Below are 15,888 nucleotides of genomic sequence, written 5' to 3'. Positions count from 1 at the left end.
GAACTCAGAGGTAAATACACGGTGTGCCAGCTGCTGCTGTGTGCTGAGCAGAAGAACAAAACAGAATGGGGAGAGGAGTGCCAGGAGGCCGGTGGGGACTGGCCTCACCCAGGGCTGATGCTTCACAGAGAAGCTGAGTCAGGGACCAAGCCCTGCAGAGGTGGGCTCACCAGCACCCCTGCCCGGGTTAGGCTGACCTGGCCTGCTGGGAGGCTAGTGAGGACGGGGATGTGGCTGGAGCCAGTGAGTAAAGACAGGACAGATGCTGAAGACAGAGGTGTTGGGACGGTCAGAGTTAGGAGGCTCCTGCAGGGACTGTGAGGACAGGGCTGAGACCCAAGAGAGACTGGGGACCGTGGAGGCCAACAGGCAGGGCACTCACTAGCTTTTAATAGGTATATTCGCCCCTGGGTAGAGAGGGCTGTGGGGTGCTGGGGGGTAAGAGGAGGCAAGGACAGCATCTCAGAGCAGGATGACAGCATAGACCCGGCGTAGTGCATCCCAGTCGTCTTCTGATGGCAAAGACAGCGGGACCTGACAACTGTTCGACAGTGGATCAGAATCAGGGCTTGAGACCTGAGGCCACCAAGGGTTTTGACCAGAGGAAAGGAAAAGGACGACGGAGCTGGCTGGGAAGAAATGCAGGAAGAACAGGACAGAGGCATTGGGAAGTCCGGGTCAGGCAAGTTCAGTGCGAGATGCTGACTGGACAACTGGGCAGAGAGGTGTGGACAGGCAGCTGGACACGTGAGCCAGAAAACGTCCTGACTCCACTACTCATCAACTGTGGACACGGGGGAGCTGTTTAACTCCCCAGCCTCCAAATTCTTATCTATAAAATGGGGATAATAAAGCCACTGTGTAGATTAAATAAAACAGCAACAGGACAAAGGCCATGAACAGTATCCGAGGCACAGCAGATATTTGATAAAACCCTCGTTCAATAGATACCAGAACCACTGCTCAGCAGAAGGTACTGGATGGCTGCAATAATTAACTGCTAAGCGCTGCCCCTGAAGGAACCTGCTCACTGAAGTAGGAGCTCAACAGGTACACGAGTAGCTACATGAAAAGTGTTACGGGCCAAGCGTTTGAAGACACGTGCAAAGAAACTAAGCAAGTTTATGGGGAAACACCTGGAACAGGAGCCACTTCATCTGAGCCTCTAGGAGCCAGGAGGTTGGACACGCGGGCAGGTTGGGAAGGGTGTTTCCGGCAGGGAGAAGCCTATGGGCAGTAGAAGAAGCATGAGAACCTGGAAGCAGTTATGCGGCTGCAGCATCAGACGAGGCAGGCAGAGAGGCGAGGCCTGGCACACACGGCGTGGACTTTGAGGGCCAGTGATCAGCTTTTTGAGATCCAACCAGTCCATCCTAAAGGAAATCAGTCCTGAATATTCACTGGAAGGACTGATGTTGAAGCTGAAACTCCAATACTGTGGTCACCTGATGCAAAGAGCTGACTCACTGGAAAAGACTCTGATGCTGGGAGGGGTTGGGGGCAGGAGGAGAAGGGGACGACAGATGAGATGGCTGGATGGCATCACCGACTCAATGGATGTGAGTTTGAGTAAACTCCGGGAGTTGGTGATGGACAGGGAGGCCTGGTGTGCTGCAGTGCATGGGGTCGCAAAGAGTCAGATACGACTGAGCAACTGAACTGATCAACTTTTTAGAGTCATAAGGGAACACTGCAGATCTCTCTGATAAATATCATTATACCACACTGCTTTGTGAACAAACATAAAGTCAGGGGAAAATGTTGATGTATGGCAGAAACCAACACAATACTGTAAAGGAATTATCCTTCAATTAAAAATAAATAAATTGGAAAAAACAATCAGGTGGAAAGGTTCAGGTAGGGAGGGGAACAGACCGAGCAAACCTCGTAAGAGACCGTGCCTGTTTTCTCCCAGGAACTTGAACTACATGAGTAGCAGCTGGGCGGAACGCACTCCCTAACCAAATGCAGGTTAAGGTGTCAGAAGACAGCCCCCCACCGGCTGAAACAGGATACGCAGAACACTATGGATGGTTTATCAGCTGAATAATTTATGCCAACACTATTTACAACATAGTTACTGGGCATGGCAGAGAGCACCAGGGGCCCTTCCAGGACTCAGCTCAATGAGCACAGAGAGCCAGAATGAAGCTTTTAGAACAAACAGTCCCTCCCTTCTTCTACTGACAGGACAGTCACCTACAGAGTACTCAGCCCCCAGCAAAACGTACCGTGCTGATGCAAAAAAATGGTAACTGCACGAACACACGGGGCAGCCAGTAATAAGATACCGACTGAGTATCTGATGCTCTGTGCTTAGCTCTAAAATGTATTCTTGATTTCAATGGAAAATATATATCTTTTATATATATTTATATGTATCTTTTAAAATAGATATCACATATACCTTTTTTTAGTGGATGCATTAACCAACACTTCAGCTCCACAAAGATCAACATATTCCAATCAGAATTCATTTCCTTCCTGTCACCCAAAATCTGTTCCTGCTTCCATCTACAAGAAGGCAAGCATTCACCTTTCTTTTTCTGAGTAACCGAGAGGGGTGCTCCTCATTGACGCATAGTCCCAGCATTGTCATTCTGTACATTTATATCCCAGATCCAGAGATCTGTTTCTCTACGCAGGCTTCTTGGATTTGGCTATTCCTATGTCAGTCCTACAATATTCAAATGATGTCTGCTTGACAAGCAGTATATGTTTTTATACTGAATCTGCTCCTCTCAAACACTTCCAGGGAAACTTCTCAATTTGCCTAATTTCCCTCAAAACCTCCACCGCATTACAGGTTAACTAGAGAAAAAGGTCTGTTTTTACAACATTGAATGTTACTCTCTGAATAAACAAGATGCTTCGTCAGTCTTTTTTATGTCCTATAGTAAAGCTTCATAGTTTACTACCAAAGGTCTACACAAAGGTCCCTCCATTTCTTTTTACATGTTATCTTAAACATTTCATTGTTTTTATTGCTTCTGAAACTCCGATCCTTTATCTATGACATTTTCTAACCAGTTATTGCTGATATAAAGGAAAGCTATTTAACTGTTTTATACTTCTCTTGTACCTATTTCCTGAGGCCAACATGTCAGCTGACAACCTAGCCTTTCAACCTTTCTGGAAAAAGAAGCTTTTATTAAGAGGCAAGTCCCTTTCATCTATTCAGCATTTTAAATGTATCTTGAGCCTATCTCTCTATCTACACACACACACACAATATCAGCATTCCACACCTTTGCAAGTTACACTGGCTGGTACAGAAGAGCTCCCACCTGATTCCTCAGCAAGAGCCTGGCTTCATTCCCTGCGTGTCTAACTTCAGGGCACTGGAGAGCTTAGCACAAAGAACGGGTCGGTAGATTCAGCTCTACCTTCCTCAGACTGCCAACACCACTTTGGATGGCTCCCGTATCTACCCTAATTAGGAGCAAGTCAGGATCTCTTGTGCTCATGTGTTGTAACACTCAAGGCTTACTAAATGCTTCTTTTCTCTTCTGCGCACATTAAAACAAAAGGGAGCACTCTAAATTAGTTCGGCCACAATGGTCTCCTTGAGCTGATTTATCTCTTTGTACCAGTTCACTGATGATGCTCAGATGTTTTCTCCTAGTGGATAAAAATTAAATATTAAACTGGGAGTTTTACATCAGGTTTTCCATCTGTAAAATGCTATGTTGTATTTCTTCAACATACTTAAATATTTTAAATTATATTTAAGTGAAAAATTTTTATTTTAGTGAAATACTTAAGATCCTATCACATGCATATTTTTAGTAATGTACACTATCCTCTAAATTGTGGAGTTATGTAACTAGTTTTTTCCAACAGAATGGGAGAGAAAGTGGAGGGCAGGCATGCTCTCTCTGGGCTCAGCTCACTACGGGATATGCCATTCCCTCGATTTAATCAAGAGGATTCTAGAGACCCTGAAGGACGTGGGGCCACAAGAAAGAAGCCTGGTTCCCTGAATGGTCATGGGGAGCAGAGGCCCCCTTCTCAGTGGGCTGGGTGTGAATGAGAAATAAACTTGCTTTATGTAAAGTCAACGGAGTAATGTGCTTTGATAGTGGGTAGCCCACCCCTAGAGCTAGAGAGTGATGAAAGTTTAGAATAGCAGATAAGGGAAATAAAAAAGGTAATGACTAAGATAAAAATGAAGACGGGGTTATGAAGCTCCAGTGAACATTGGATCACATGAATTTGTACTTCTACCAATTCTTATTAATAAACTGAAATCTGCTACGTTAAACTACTTAGTAAATGTGGCAGTTTAAAAATATACGTAGCTAGTTCCTATTTTCATTACACTAAGATAACAACACGTGACCTAGGCTACCTCTCCAAGTTCATCAAGATTCAAGGTGGCCCAACACACCTACTGATTCTGCTAATAGCTTTTTGCTTTAAGAATTCCTGCAGTTTATAAGTTGATAGTGAAAGTGAAGTCACTCAGACATGTCTGACTCTTTGTGACCCCATGAACTGTAGCCTACCAGGTTCCTCTGTCCATGGGATTTTCCAGGCAAGAATACCGGAATGGGTTGCCATTTCCTTCTCCAGGAGATCTTCCCGACCCAGGGATTGAACCCAGGTCCCCCGCATTGGAGGCAGACGCTTTACCATCTGAGCCACCAGGGAAGTCCTTTATAAGTTGATAGCCAACATCTATTCTTCTTCTTCTGTATGTCAGGTTATTTCTCAATTCTATTCAATATATTGCTAATTTGACTATCTAGTTTTTTTAGTGTATTTAATAAATTTTGTTTTGTCTTGGTTTTATTTGTTCTTTGAGATATAGTCTTTTATCCAAGTCTGATTTTAAAATCTGTTTAACAAAAGTAAAATCCACTTTGATATCATTAAGGAGAAAAAGATAATTCATCTTCTGAAATTCTCCTGTTTTACAACAGTGACTTTTCTTTAAGCTCACACAACATTGGCTCTTTTCTAGTATTCAACAATTTATTCATAGATGCCATGATTTGTTTCATTTACTTTTTTCCACTTACTTATCCTTCCACTGAATTTACTGGTCATTATTTATCCTGTACAGATAACTCAAGGCCTACTTAAAAGCAGGTCTTACGTGTCTTTTTCAGCAGAGAAAACTGCCAGGCTTGATATATACACCATAGAGTTCTATCTTCAACTTCCCCACCCAGTATGCAGATGTTAGCAGGTGTCCCTTTATAAAGACAGTGAACAAGTTCATTTTTAAGGACTTGGACTGCATTTATCTCATAAGAGACATTCAATCAGTTCTGTTACAGGCAAAAGACCCTTCCAGAACCAAGGAAGGACTAAATTTCCTCTGAAGAAAAAAAAGCCTGAAGTTATTTCTACCACTCACTAGAATATTGAGTATGAGAATGTAAAACATTTCATAGATGTGAAATGCATGAAAGAAAAATACATGTTCAAGTGCATCCTCATGCAAATTCAGACTGACAAAGCTAGTCCAAGGACTTGTGTCCAGAGACAGTCCCACGGTGTGTTAAGAAGCACGAACAAGCAATCAGATGTTACAGAGCAGCTGGGGAAACACTGTACAAACGGGATTCCAAGAAGGGAGGGAGGGAGGGAGGCAGGGCGGGAGGGAGAAGAAGAAAAGAAGGGCAGCAAGGAAGCAGGCTCAAAGGGGCTGATTTTCAATAGTTATTAAGTGACTCCAAAAATTTCTAACAGAATTAGAACCAGTAAGGTTGCTCAGTCGTGTCTGACTCTTTGCGACCCCATGGACTGTAGCCTGCCAGGCTCCTCCATCCACGGGATTCTCCAGGCAAGAATACTAGAGTGGGTTGCCATTTCCTTCTCCAGGGGATCTTCCTGTTCCAGGGATCGAACCCAGGTTTTCTGCATTACAAGCAGACGCTTTACCATCTGATCTACCAGGGAAGCCCAGAATTAGAAAATGCTTTCAATATTGGCATATAATACAACAAATTTTATTCTCATATATTCAGAAATTTTACAAAAGTCAATTTAAAAAAAAGGTTATTTTTGTGACTTACACATCACTATAAAAGACCACTTTCCAAGAAGAAAAATGTTAAATTTACAAAAAGAATTTTAAACGAGTTTTTCATTTGAACTACTAAATGGAACTATATTTTGTCTTTCAACCAACATGTTAGGATTAAATAAACAGACTTCTGAATCAAAGTTTTCATCTTACCCTGAAAAATCAGCAGAATACTGTCCATAATCAAAGATATAGACTCTAGTGATTTGGCATACTGTGAGGTATCCCAAAGCAAACACGAAACAGTATCTGGAAAACAAAAACAAGCTATATTAGCGAAATAAAAAGATTCATTTTGTTAAAGAATACATTTTAAACTAACATATTAACTATATGAGATGGTTCAAAAATTGTAAACATCATGAGATCTACGCCGCAAATGGCTTTCTTTGATAAATTGTAAAAACTCTTTACTAGTGTCTGCTTCAGTTTCCTTGAATTTTGTACCATTTTCAACGATAAACACATTTAGTTCCTACTTTTATTCATTTTTTCCTTCTGAAAAACCTCCATATAACAGATTATGTATCTGAAAGTCATGCTCACAACATAAAACTGAATATGGTAAGTACTGGTATCTATTTTTCTTTCTTTTTAGAAAACAAAATCTAGTATGAAAATATTTGGCTGAAACACACATCAAACAAGTTCTTAAGAGTATTTTTAAAACTTGTCCTCGATCATCTAAAATCATAAACAGTGTGTGGTATTTACTCACATTTTATAAACATAAATGTTTAATAATTTTCAGTCTTAAGATGTATGGGAGAGCGCTACAGTAATTAAAAACATCAGGATTTCCCTGGTGGTCCAGTGGTTAAGAATCCGCCCATCAATGCAAGGGACACCACATCCTGCGGGGCAACTAAACCCACGTGTTGGAACTAGTGAACCCGCGCTCTAGAGCCTGGGCTCTGCAACGAGAGAGGCTGCCACACTGAGAAGCTCGGGACCACAACTAGAGAGTGGGCCCCCCACCCTCGCTGCAACTAGAGAAAGCCCGTGCATAACAACAAAGACCCAGCACGCCATAATTACTTATTTTTATTTTTAAACTTTACAAAATTGTATTGGTTTTGCCAAATATTGAAATGAATCCGCCACAGGTATACATGTGTTCCCCATCCTGAACCCTCCTCCCTCCTCCCGCCCCATACCCTCCCTCTGGGTCGTCCCAGTGCACCAGCCCCAAGCATCCAGTATCGTGCATCGAACCTGGACTGGCGACTCGTTTCATACATGATATTATATATGTTTCAATGTCATTCTCCCAAATCTTCCCACCCTCTCCCTCTCCCACAGAGTCCAAAAGACTGTTCTATACATCAGTGTCTCTTTTGCTGTCTCATATACAGGGTTATTGTTACCATCTTTCTAAATTCCATATATATGCATTAGTATACTGTATTGGTGTTTTTCTTTCTGGCTTACTTCACTCTGTATAATAGGCTCCAGTTTCATCCACCTCATTAGAACTGATTCAAATGTATTCTTTTTAATGGCTGAGTAATACTCCATTGTGTACATAATTAATTATTTTTAAAAAAGAACTTAAAACATCATCTGGGGGAATAATTTACATATCAATAGAACAGAAATTCACAAACAGACTCTAGAATATATACTACTGTGTAAAATGAAGGCTGCAATGCATATTAGCAGGAATGAATGGATTATCGCCTAATGAGTTAAACAATTTGGGTGGGTGAATGGAGCTATACCTTCATTGAAACAATCCTAGATGGATAAAATAATTAAATATACAGTATAAAACTAAAACACATACAAGCTATGGATAAATATTCAAATGTCCTCAAATTAGTGAAGGACTTTCTAAACATATATAATATAGAAGAAATCAACAGAAAAACATAAAAACCCAATGTATTTTCAAATAGACCATTCAGGAGGTTTTAGGAAAGGGTCCTTTCAAACTTCAGACAAATAGGTAATTCTGATCTACCTGGATTATTCCTGAGCAAAGAAGTCTGCACTAGATAACTGAAAGAATGTTTAATAAGAGTTTAGCACACTAAAACTAATTGTAATTTAAAATAAGATACCTTGACCAAGCAGGGTTTATTGGATAAATGCAAAAATGATTCAATATAGGAAGCCAAATTTAGTGGTGTAAAAGTATTTACACTTTGAAAATTGGCAAACACTATAGATTATTCAATGAACATGAATCTGAGCAAACTCCAGGAGATACTGAAGGACAGGGAAGCCTGGAGTGCTGCAGTCCATGGGGTCACAAAAGAGTCAGACAAGACTTACCGACTGAACAGATTATTCAAACCAGAAATAATCAAACCAAAGCCTGTAGGATAAATCTTGCTCCCTGCTTTGCTTCTGTCCATCAAATTTTGTTTGACCACACTCATGGCCATTTACATGTATACTGTGTATGGCTGCTTTTGCCTCAGAACACCTGAGCTGAATAGTTGCAGCAGCATCTACAAGGCCCTCGAAGCCTAAAATATTTACTATCTGGCTCTTTATGAAAGAAGTTTGCTGACCCGAATCAGAAGCAATGAAGAGAATGCTAATAATACAGGTTAAACTTTTAAAAGTATGTCATGACCTGCAGCTGTAACACTGTGTACCCTCCATCCCCAACAAAACCCAGAAAATCTTATTCTTCTAGCATTCAAAAACTATTCCTCAATTCAGCAAAGAAGTTGCTCTTACTCACATTATGGACAAAAAGAGAGAAGCGTCAAGATACAGAAGTTTCTGTATCTTTAGTGTTTCACTTTCAACTTACTCATTAACATAAACAAAAATATCAATCAACATTCATTAACTGAACCACATTTGTTTGCCCATGATGTGAGCAACTTCTTCACTGAACCAGAAAAATCTGTGGTCTAATTCTGTCAACTCATGATTGAATTGCGATCATGGATTAGTTATGAGTTTGTCAAAAATCAATGAAAGCATTCTGTAGAATCAAAGAAAAAAGAGGGGATACAAGTAGCTGGTGTGGTGTGAATTCCTTCTGCCCAGAAAAAGGATCTGATGGCTGTAGCAGCAATCATCTTGCATTCCTGAAGTAGCGAGCTAACAGGCGAAGGACAGAACTGCAAAACAAGAAAGAAACCTGCCTCTTTAATAAACACTGTTGAGCAGCTACACTGGCTCTGAATAACCTAAGTCCAGAAAAAATCTGAGGTGCTGAGTTTTTTCCTATTATCCAGAACTGAAATGCATTCCTAAGTGATACCAAAGAGTACCACATTTTCACTGTTATCTTTCGAGTTAGGCTGCAGGGAAAGGTGACAGGGAAAGCCTCTGATCTGTCAAGTTCAGCATCAGCAGAAGAAAACAGGCATACAGGCCAATACATACATGCATGGTATTCTCATCAGTGCTGTGGTCAGGGCGTATGTTTCACTGAATGTCTTCAAACAGAAAAACATACATGCACATAAAATCCAAGCAGACCTGAGATTTAAATAATGGCCCCATCAACTTTTTACTCTTCCTATCTGTGTGATCTTGAGAAAGTGACATTACTTCTGAACCCTCATTCTCTCCCTTAGAAAAGGCAGATACACAGGGAGGGAGACTGACTGACTAACTCAGTCACTGTGGTCTCGTACTCCCTGCAACTGACAGTTTACAGGTGGGCATGAAACTTAAGTATAGTCAGTGAAACATGACACGGAGCTTTTGGAACGGCTTTCTCCTTAAATAGCAAGTAGGACACTTGCTGAGGAGGGCATGTCAACCCACTCCAGTATTCTTATCTGGAGAATCCCCTTGAACAAAGAAGCCTGGTGGGCTACAGTCCCTGGTGTTGCAAAGAGTCGGACACAGGTAAGCAACTAGGCAAAACACAACACGGGACCCTTGCTACTGTGATGTCAACCAAGCCCAGCTAGCCTACAGACAATCTGGTGAGATGGTGAAGCAGAAAAGCTAAATAAAACAAAATACAGGACTTTCTGATGCCCTCATAAAAACAGAGTTGCTGAGTTAATCAACAAGAACTGCCTCGCCTCATGACTTCTCACTGGAAAGGGGAATCTCTCTGCACCGGTTACCATTATACCACTATGAGCTGGGATTTCTGCTCTGTGCAGTTTTAAAAGCTTTCTGATATTATCATCCTTTATAACAAAATGAAATCAACAAGATTTGAAGAGTTCCAGAGAGAACATTTTATTATTCATTCAAATGTAAGTGTTGAATTACAGCCCCATTTTAAAAAGAGAAACCACATCTAAAATACCCATTCTCTAGATATTAGATACGAAGTGGAAATTGTTCAGGGAAAAACAAAGTGCTCAGGGACTATGGGAATTAATGAGCTTGAAATGTCGAGAACTGAAAAAGAATTCTTCCCATATGAGGAAAACAGGCAACATCACCAAAAGGTTCAAAATCTTGATGGAGAGAAAGACAAAAACTTATAAGTGAGCCGTTGTTTTAATGTGCTGAAGTCAAACGAAACTCATCACTTTCAGGGTGCTCAAGTTCAGGGGGCTTTGGGTGCGGCCCCAATTCAGCAAAGGCCAACACATCTGAGGGCTAACTGTGGTGTGTGCTTAGTTGCTTGGTCACGTCCAACTCTTGGGACCCCACGGTCATAGCCCACCAGGCTCCTCTGTCCATGGGATTTCCACCTGGGAAGCCCTACTTACTATACAGTTCGATTTACATGAAATTCTAAAACAGACGAACTGATCAAAGGTGGTAAAAAGCAGAGAGCGAGCAGGTTGCAGGGGGCTGGGCTGTATAGATTACAAAGGGAATGTGGGAACCTTGGGGGATGAATGAAGTGTCCTGTGTCTGGATTTGGGGGGTAGTTACACAGGTCTGGACATTTGTTAAAACTCACTGAACCGGTGGTCCTACTTTGTTTAAGGTAATTTTTACCTAAAGAAAGTTGATTTTAAAATTATTTGGAAACAAATTTTATAATCTCCTTTGCAGATTCCTTCTCAACCTGGGACTCCAGGGTTCAGTCCTCTTCTACGTTTATACCCATCTCCAAAAGGATTTTATCCAATCCCATGCCTTTAAATACAAACACACAGTCATGTGCATACGAACACAACTATTAGGCATAATAACAGTTGGGACCTACAGGTGAATGAAGTAAAACAAAAGATGAGTGTTCTATTTCTGGGTATATTTTAAAATAGGACCTTAAGTCTGATAAAGTCAGCAGGGACCTGGAAAGACTGACTGCTTATAAACTGTTCAAGTTTCCTATTTAAAAATTTATGATTAATCAAGTCTGTTCGTTTATAGTTAGTGGCTGTCATGCGCGCGGCAACCTGAAGAATTCATTTTCTACGGGGTGGCATACCTGAGAATGAGGCCATTGTTCTAAAACCAGCAACCCAGAGTGAGTTTGGCCCTTCTTTCATCTCACTCTACTTTTACGAAAGTAACACAGGCATAGTTTCAAAGGGTCCAGCACGGATCGCCAGGACCAAGCCGTCCACAGCTGCACAGCCTGCACACAGGCTCTGCTCCCCAGACGCCACTTTCCACCCACCCTGGACCTGTCAGGAGAGACTGGCCCATCCTCGATAGCACCAGCTTTGCCAGCACTTAGGTTCCAGCTTCAGCCTCTTTGAGTTTCAGATCAACGTGTGTGTTGAATCTACTACAATTACTGGAAGCCTCAAAATTTAGTTTTATAACCATCATTAAAACATCAGTTTCTAAAATCTTTTTGATAGTACTTGCATCTTATTCTAAAAGTCCAGTTATCAATTTAATGGAATTTTAGTAAATGCAATCCTTAACATTTCTTGCTGTTTTTACTTTGTACACAATAACACATTCTAAGATACTTTGTTTCTGCTAAGGTATTAGGACCAAAGGTTAAGTTTATCCTCAGGTAACCAATCAGTGAGTATCAACTATCTAACTAGGTGATCTCTTAAGCCAAGTTGAAAGGCTCCTTCCACTATTGCTTTTTAGCTGCCAAGTCATGTCTGACATTTGGGGACCGCTTGGACTACAGCCCGGGATTCCCTGGTGGCTCAGACAGCAAAGAGTCTGCTTGAAATGTGGGACACCCAGGTTCGACCCTTGGGTCGAGAAAATCCTCTGGAGAAGGAAATGGCAACCCACCCCAGTATACCTGCCTGGAAAATCCCATGGACAGAGAAGCCTGGCAGGCCGCAGCCCATGGGGTCACAAAGACTCACATACAACTGAGCGACTTCACTTTCACCTGGACTACAGCCCACCAGGCTCCTCTGTCCATGGGATTTTCCCAGCAAGAATACTGGTGTGGGTTGCCATTTCCTGCTCCAAGGGATCTTCCCAACCTAGGAATCAAACCTGTGTCTCCTGCATTGGCAGGTGGATTCTTTACCACTGAGCCACAAGAGAAGCCCTCTTCCATTATTATCACATTTATAAACACATTCTCATAAAGATATACAGTAGCCACTCTTTACATTTTGAAATCACATGCCTTATCTCTTCGGAGAGTTTTGTCTGTTACAGATCTCACTTTAACTCAACACACTTGCCTTTTATAGAAGGAACAAAAAGAACAGTGAGATACGACTTCTCCGTTGCAGGAACCTGACATCAAGCCAGGGAGCACAGCCGCAGCGTCTGACAGCCAATGGTGAGTGACAGTGCTAGGTTTTCCAGGATTAGCTATTGAGATGCCAGTCACCCCTGTCTCACCATGTCTATTTAGAGCATCTTTATCACATCTTGTGAAAACTGTTCTCTTAGATGTTGTACCCTTCCCTAGATGGCACTCCTTGAAGATTTCAGACGTCTGAGTCTATGAGAGCCTGGCACTGAGCTTGACAAAGAGAAGGCATTCCGTAAAGTGGCAGAGCAGAACGGAAGCAGTGTGAAAAGATGTTCATTGCAGGCCAGGGAAGTAACTGAGGGCTCCTCCCGGAACAACGCTGATGTGGATGTAGCCACAAATATTGAACAGGAGCGACACAGAGGAGATGATGCCTCCCTGTGAGGCTAAATGCCCAGACCCAGGAGTGGCCAGCCTGACATGTACCAGTGAAAACTGGGAGAAACTACAGGAAATAAGTTAGTGCATAAAATAGGGTTCAGGGTGTTCGTAAGGGTCATGAGTGTCTTGAGTATTTCTGGCTATTCTCCTGCAGGCGTTCAAAGATTTTTGAGCAAAGAGTGATCTAGTGAAATAGTTTTTGGCAAGTAACAGAGACTAACCCATTCACAGGATGGATGGTAAGAGATAAGGCTGGGAGTCAGAGGAGCAGTTATGTAGCAGGAAGAAACAAGTTATGAGTTAAGATGGGGATGTGACAGCAAGTGCTGAGGGTTTCCAAGGAGAAACTAAAAAATACCTCATACTCTATCGGCTGCAGAAACTAAGGAGAAAAAGTCAGGTTTATAAATTAGAGCGTATCAAGAAACACAGAAGTCGACTCTGGAGTTCAAACTGGCTTGGGCTGGAAAGTTGGCTTGGTCTCTTCCTAGCTGGTGACTCCAGACCAGTTGGTAAATGAAGCCTCAGTCCTCTTCTCTTTTCCAGGCACATTTCTTTCTGAATATCATTGCATTGAAGGCTTGAAACCCTCTACCTTGACCACCACACTTGTCTGACTGCTGTTCCCACATGAATATTTAATGAAGCCTCTCAAATGTAACATGCAAAGAAAGCCCCCCCTACCCAGTAAGCTGCCTCTCCCCAGCCACCCCATTTCCTACATGACATAGTCCACCTGGCCGCTCAGGCCAGAAACCTAGTTCAGATCAACACTGACTTAATTCTAATAAAACAGCAAGCTTGTTCCAATACAGCTCCATTTTCTTCTGTGTCCTTTGCGCTACTATTACCATATGTAAAAGTTTGCTCAAATTCATGTTCATTGAGTCAGTGATGCCAACGACCCATCTCATCCTCTGTTGTCCCCTTTTCCTTTTGCCTTCAATCTTGCCCAGCATCAGAGTTTTTTCCAATGAGTCAGCTCTTCACATCAGGTGGCCAAATGGAGTTTCAGCTTCAGCATCAGTCCTTCCAGTGAATATTCAGGGTTGATTTCCTTTAGGATTGACTGGTTTGATTTCCTTGCAGTCCAAGGGACTCTGAAGAGCGTTCTCCAGCACCACAATTTGAAAGCATCAATTCTTCGGTGCTCAGCTTTCTTCATGGTCCAACTCTCACATCTGTCCATGACTTCTGGAAAAACCATAGCTTTGACTAGATGGACCTTTGTTGGCAAAGTAATGTCTCTGCTTTTTAATATACTGTCTAGGTCTGTCATGGGCTTCCCTGGTGGCTCAGATGGTAAAGAATCTGCCTGCAATGAGGAGACCCAGGTTCAATTCCTGAGTCGGGAAAATCCCCTGGAGAAGGGAATGGCCACCCACTCCAGTATTCCTGCCTAGAGAATCCCATAGACAGAATAGCCTGGCAGGTTACAGTCCATGGGGATTGCCAAAATGGGACATGACTGAGCGATTAAGCACACAGTAGATCTGTCACAGTTTTCCTTCCAAGGAGCAAGTGTCTTTTAATTTCATGGCTGCGGTCACTGTTTGCAGTGATTTTGGAGTGTGCTGTTTCTGTTGCATCTCTCTTACCCATGGTACACAGCGGCTGACATCTCCCCTCCGATTTTTAAATTCACGGTTTTATTTTTCAGCCTTACTCTAGGAGTCTCCCCTGTGTCTGTAATCTCAGTGGTCAGTCAATGGCTAGTCAGGGCTTGTGCTTAAAAATCTGCTACCAGTAAGCCTTCTGCTGAGGGTTCCAGGTGTGGGTCTGAGAGCTCGTCCAACAGTCCATCAGGTTTCAAGCCCGCCCTGGCCGTCTCTGTCCTTCAGGCCCTCCAGAATCCCCTGACATGGAGGCAGTCTCCAGGCAGCCATGGTTGTATCGGTATCTTCTCTAGTTTCTCCATGGCTCTCTTGCTGCCAAGAATCTCTCTGCTAAACGTTAGACCAAATCCTCAGGAGGGGAGAGCTAGAGACATCCTCTGTGAGCCACTGTCCGGGTTTTCTGCCTTCCACCCCGAACCGAGTCAACCAAAGCTGCGGTCTTTGCGGCCGTCTCTGCCCCAGGAGAACTCTCTGCCAGGGAATGAGGGGTGGAGGGGAGCCCAGGCAGGAACACCACCGTTCCCACTGTTTTCACTCAAAGGTCAACAGTTTTCTTTTAAATAAAAGCTTCTCGAATTGCTGTTTGAGTAAATTTTCAGAGCCCAACAATGGTTTTGACCAGTTTTATTGCTACTTTGGGGTGAGAAAATTTGTGGATTTTAGTTAATTAAAGTAGGATTTGGTAGGCTTGTATGGAAATATGATTTCTGGGTGGGGGGGGGGTGTAAATTCAAGTTCTAAAAATTGAAAATATATCCACACCTAGAAAAGCCCCCGGGGTGGAACAAGCCTGCCAGCCCTCACTCAGAGCATGAGCTGAGCTCTGTGGCTGGAAACCAGCTCTGTTAGTCTGTGACTTTAAGAGAAGAATTTTAAAACACTTTTACAAAACCAGCTGCTTTACCAGCAAAAACCAGCCACCACATCATCTTCATACAAGACTCAGAGGCCCCTGTTCTGTTCCCAGTCGCTACTGTGCCGCTGTCCTCTTGGGGTGAAGGGACCTTCTCCCCAAGGTCCCCACTTGGGCTTCTCCCTGGATGGGGAGACTCCAGATTCTCTCTTCCTGTCTTCCTAGAGACGTGCAGGTCATCTACATTCCCTGATAAAACTACTGATCCTCGGAAGACAGGGCCTACCGGGTTCCCCGACGAGGAGCCCTCTCACCTGGAACGACAAGGTCTCCACGAGCTACAAACACAATACAAGTCGTGAGGGGCTGTGTTTGTTCTTTTACAAAGCCTTATTCATGACACAAGAAAGGAGCTCAGCTG

General features: G+C 42.7%; 1 protein-coding gene across 2 annotated transcripts in view; it reads right to left on the bottom strand.

Moving 5' to 3' along the window:
- MBOAT2 (membrane bound O-acyltransferase domain containing 2) overlaps positions 1-15,888 on the bottom strand; it is a 106,655-nt gene that overhangs the window by 26,401 nt on the left and 64,366 nt on the right. For both annotated transcript variants that reach the window (XM_061433358.1, XM_061433359.1), the window contains exon 4: positions 6,191-6,286. In XM_061433358.1, the coding sequence (XP_061289342.1) occupies positions 6,191-6,286 (96 nt within the window). The remainder of the gene's footprint in view (positions 1-6,190; positions 6,287-15,888) is intronic.

This window comes from Bos javanicus, chromosome 11, assembly GCF_032452875.1.
Source record: "Bos javanicus breed banteng chromosome 11, ARS-OSU_banteng_1.0, whole genome shotgun sequence".
In the NCBI taxonomy this organism is placed as follows: Eukaryota; Metazoa; Chordata; class Mammalia; order Artiodactyla; family Bovidae; genus Bos; species Bos javanicus.
Note: the sequence above shows the minus strand (reverse complement) of the source record. Positions and strands in the feature narration are given on the sequence as shown.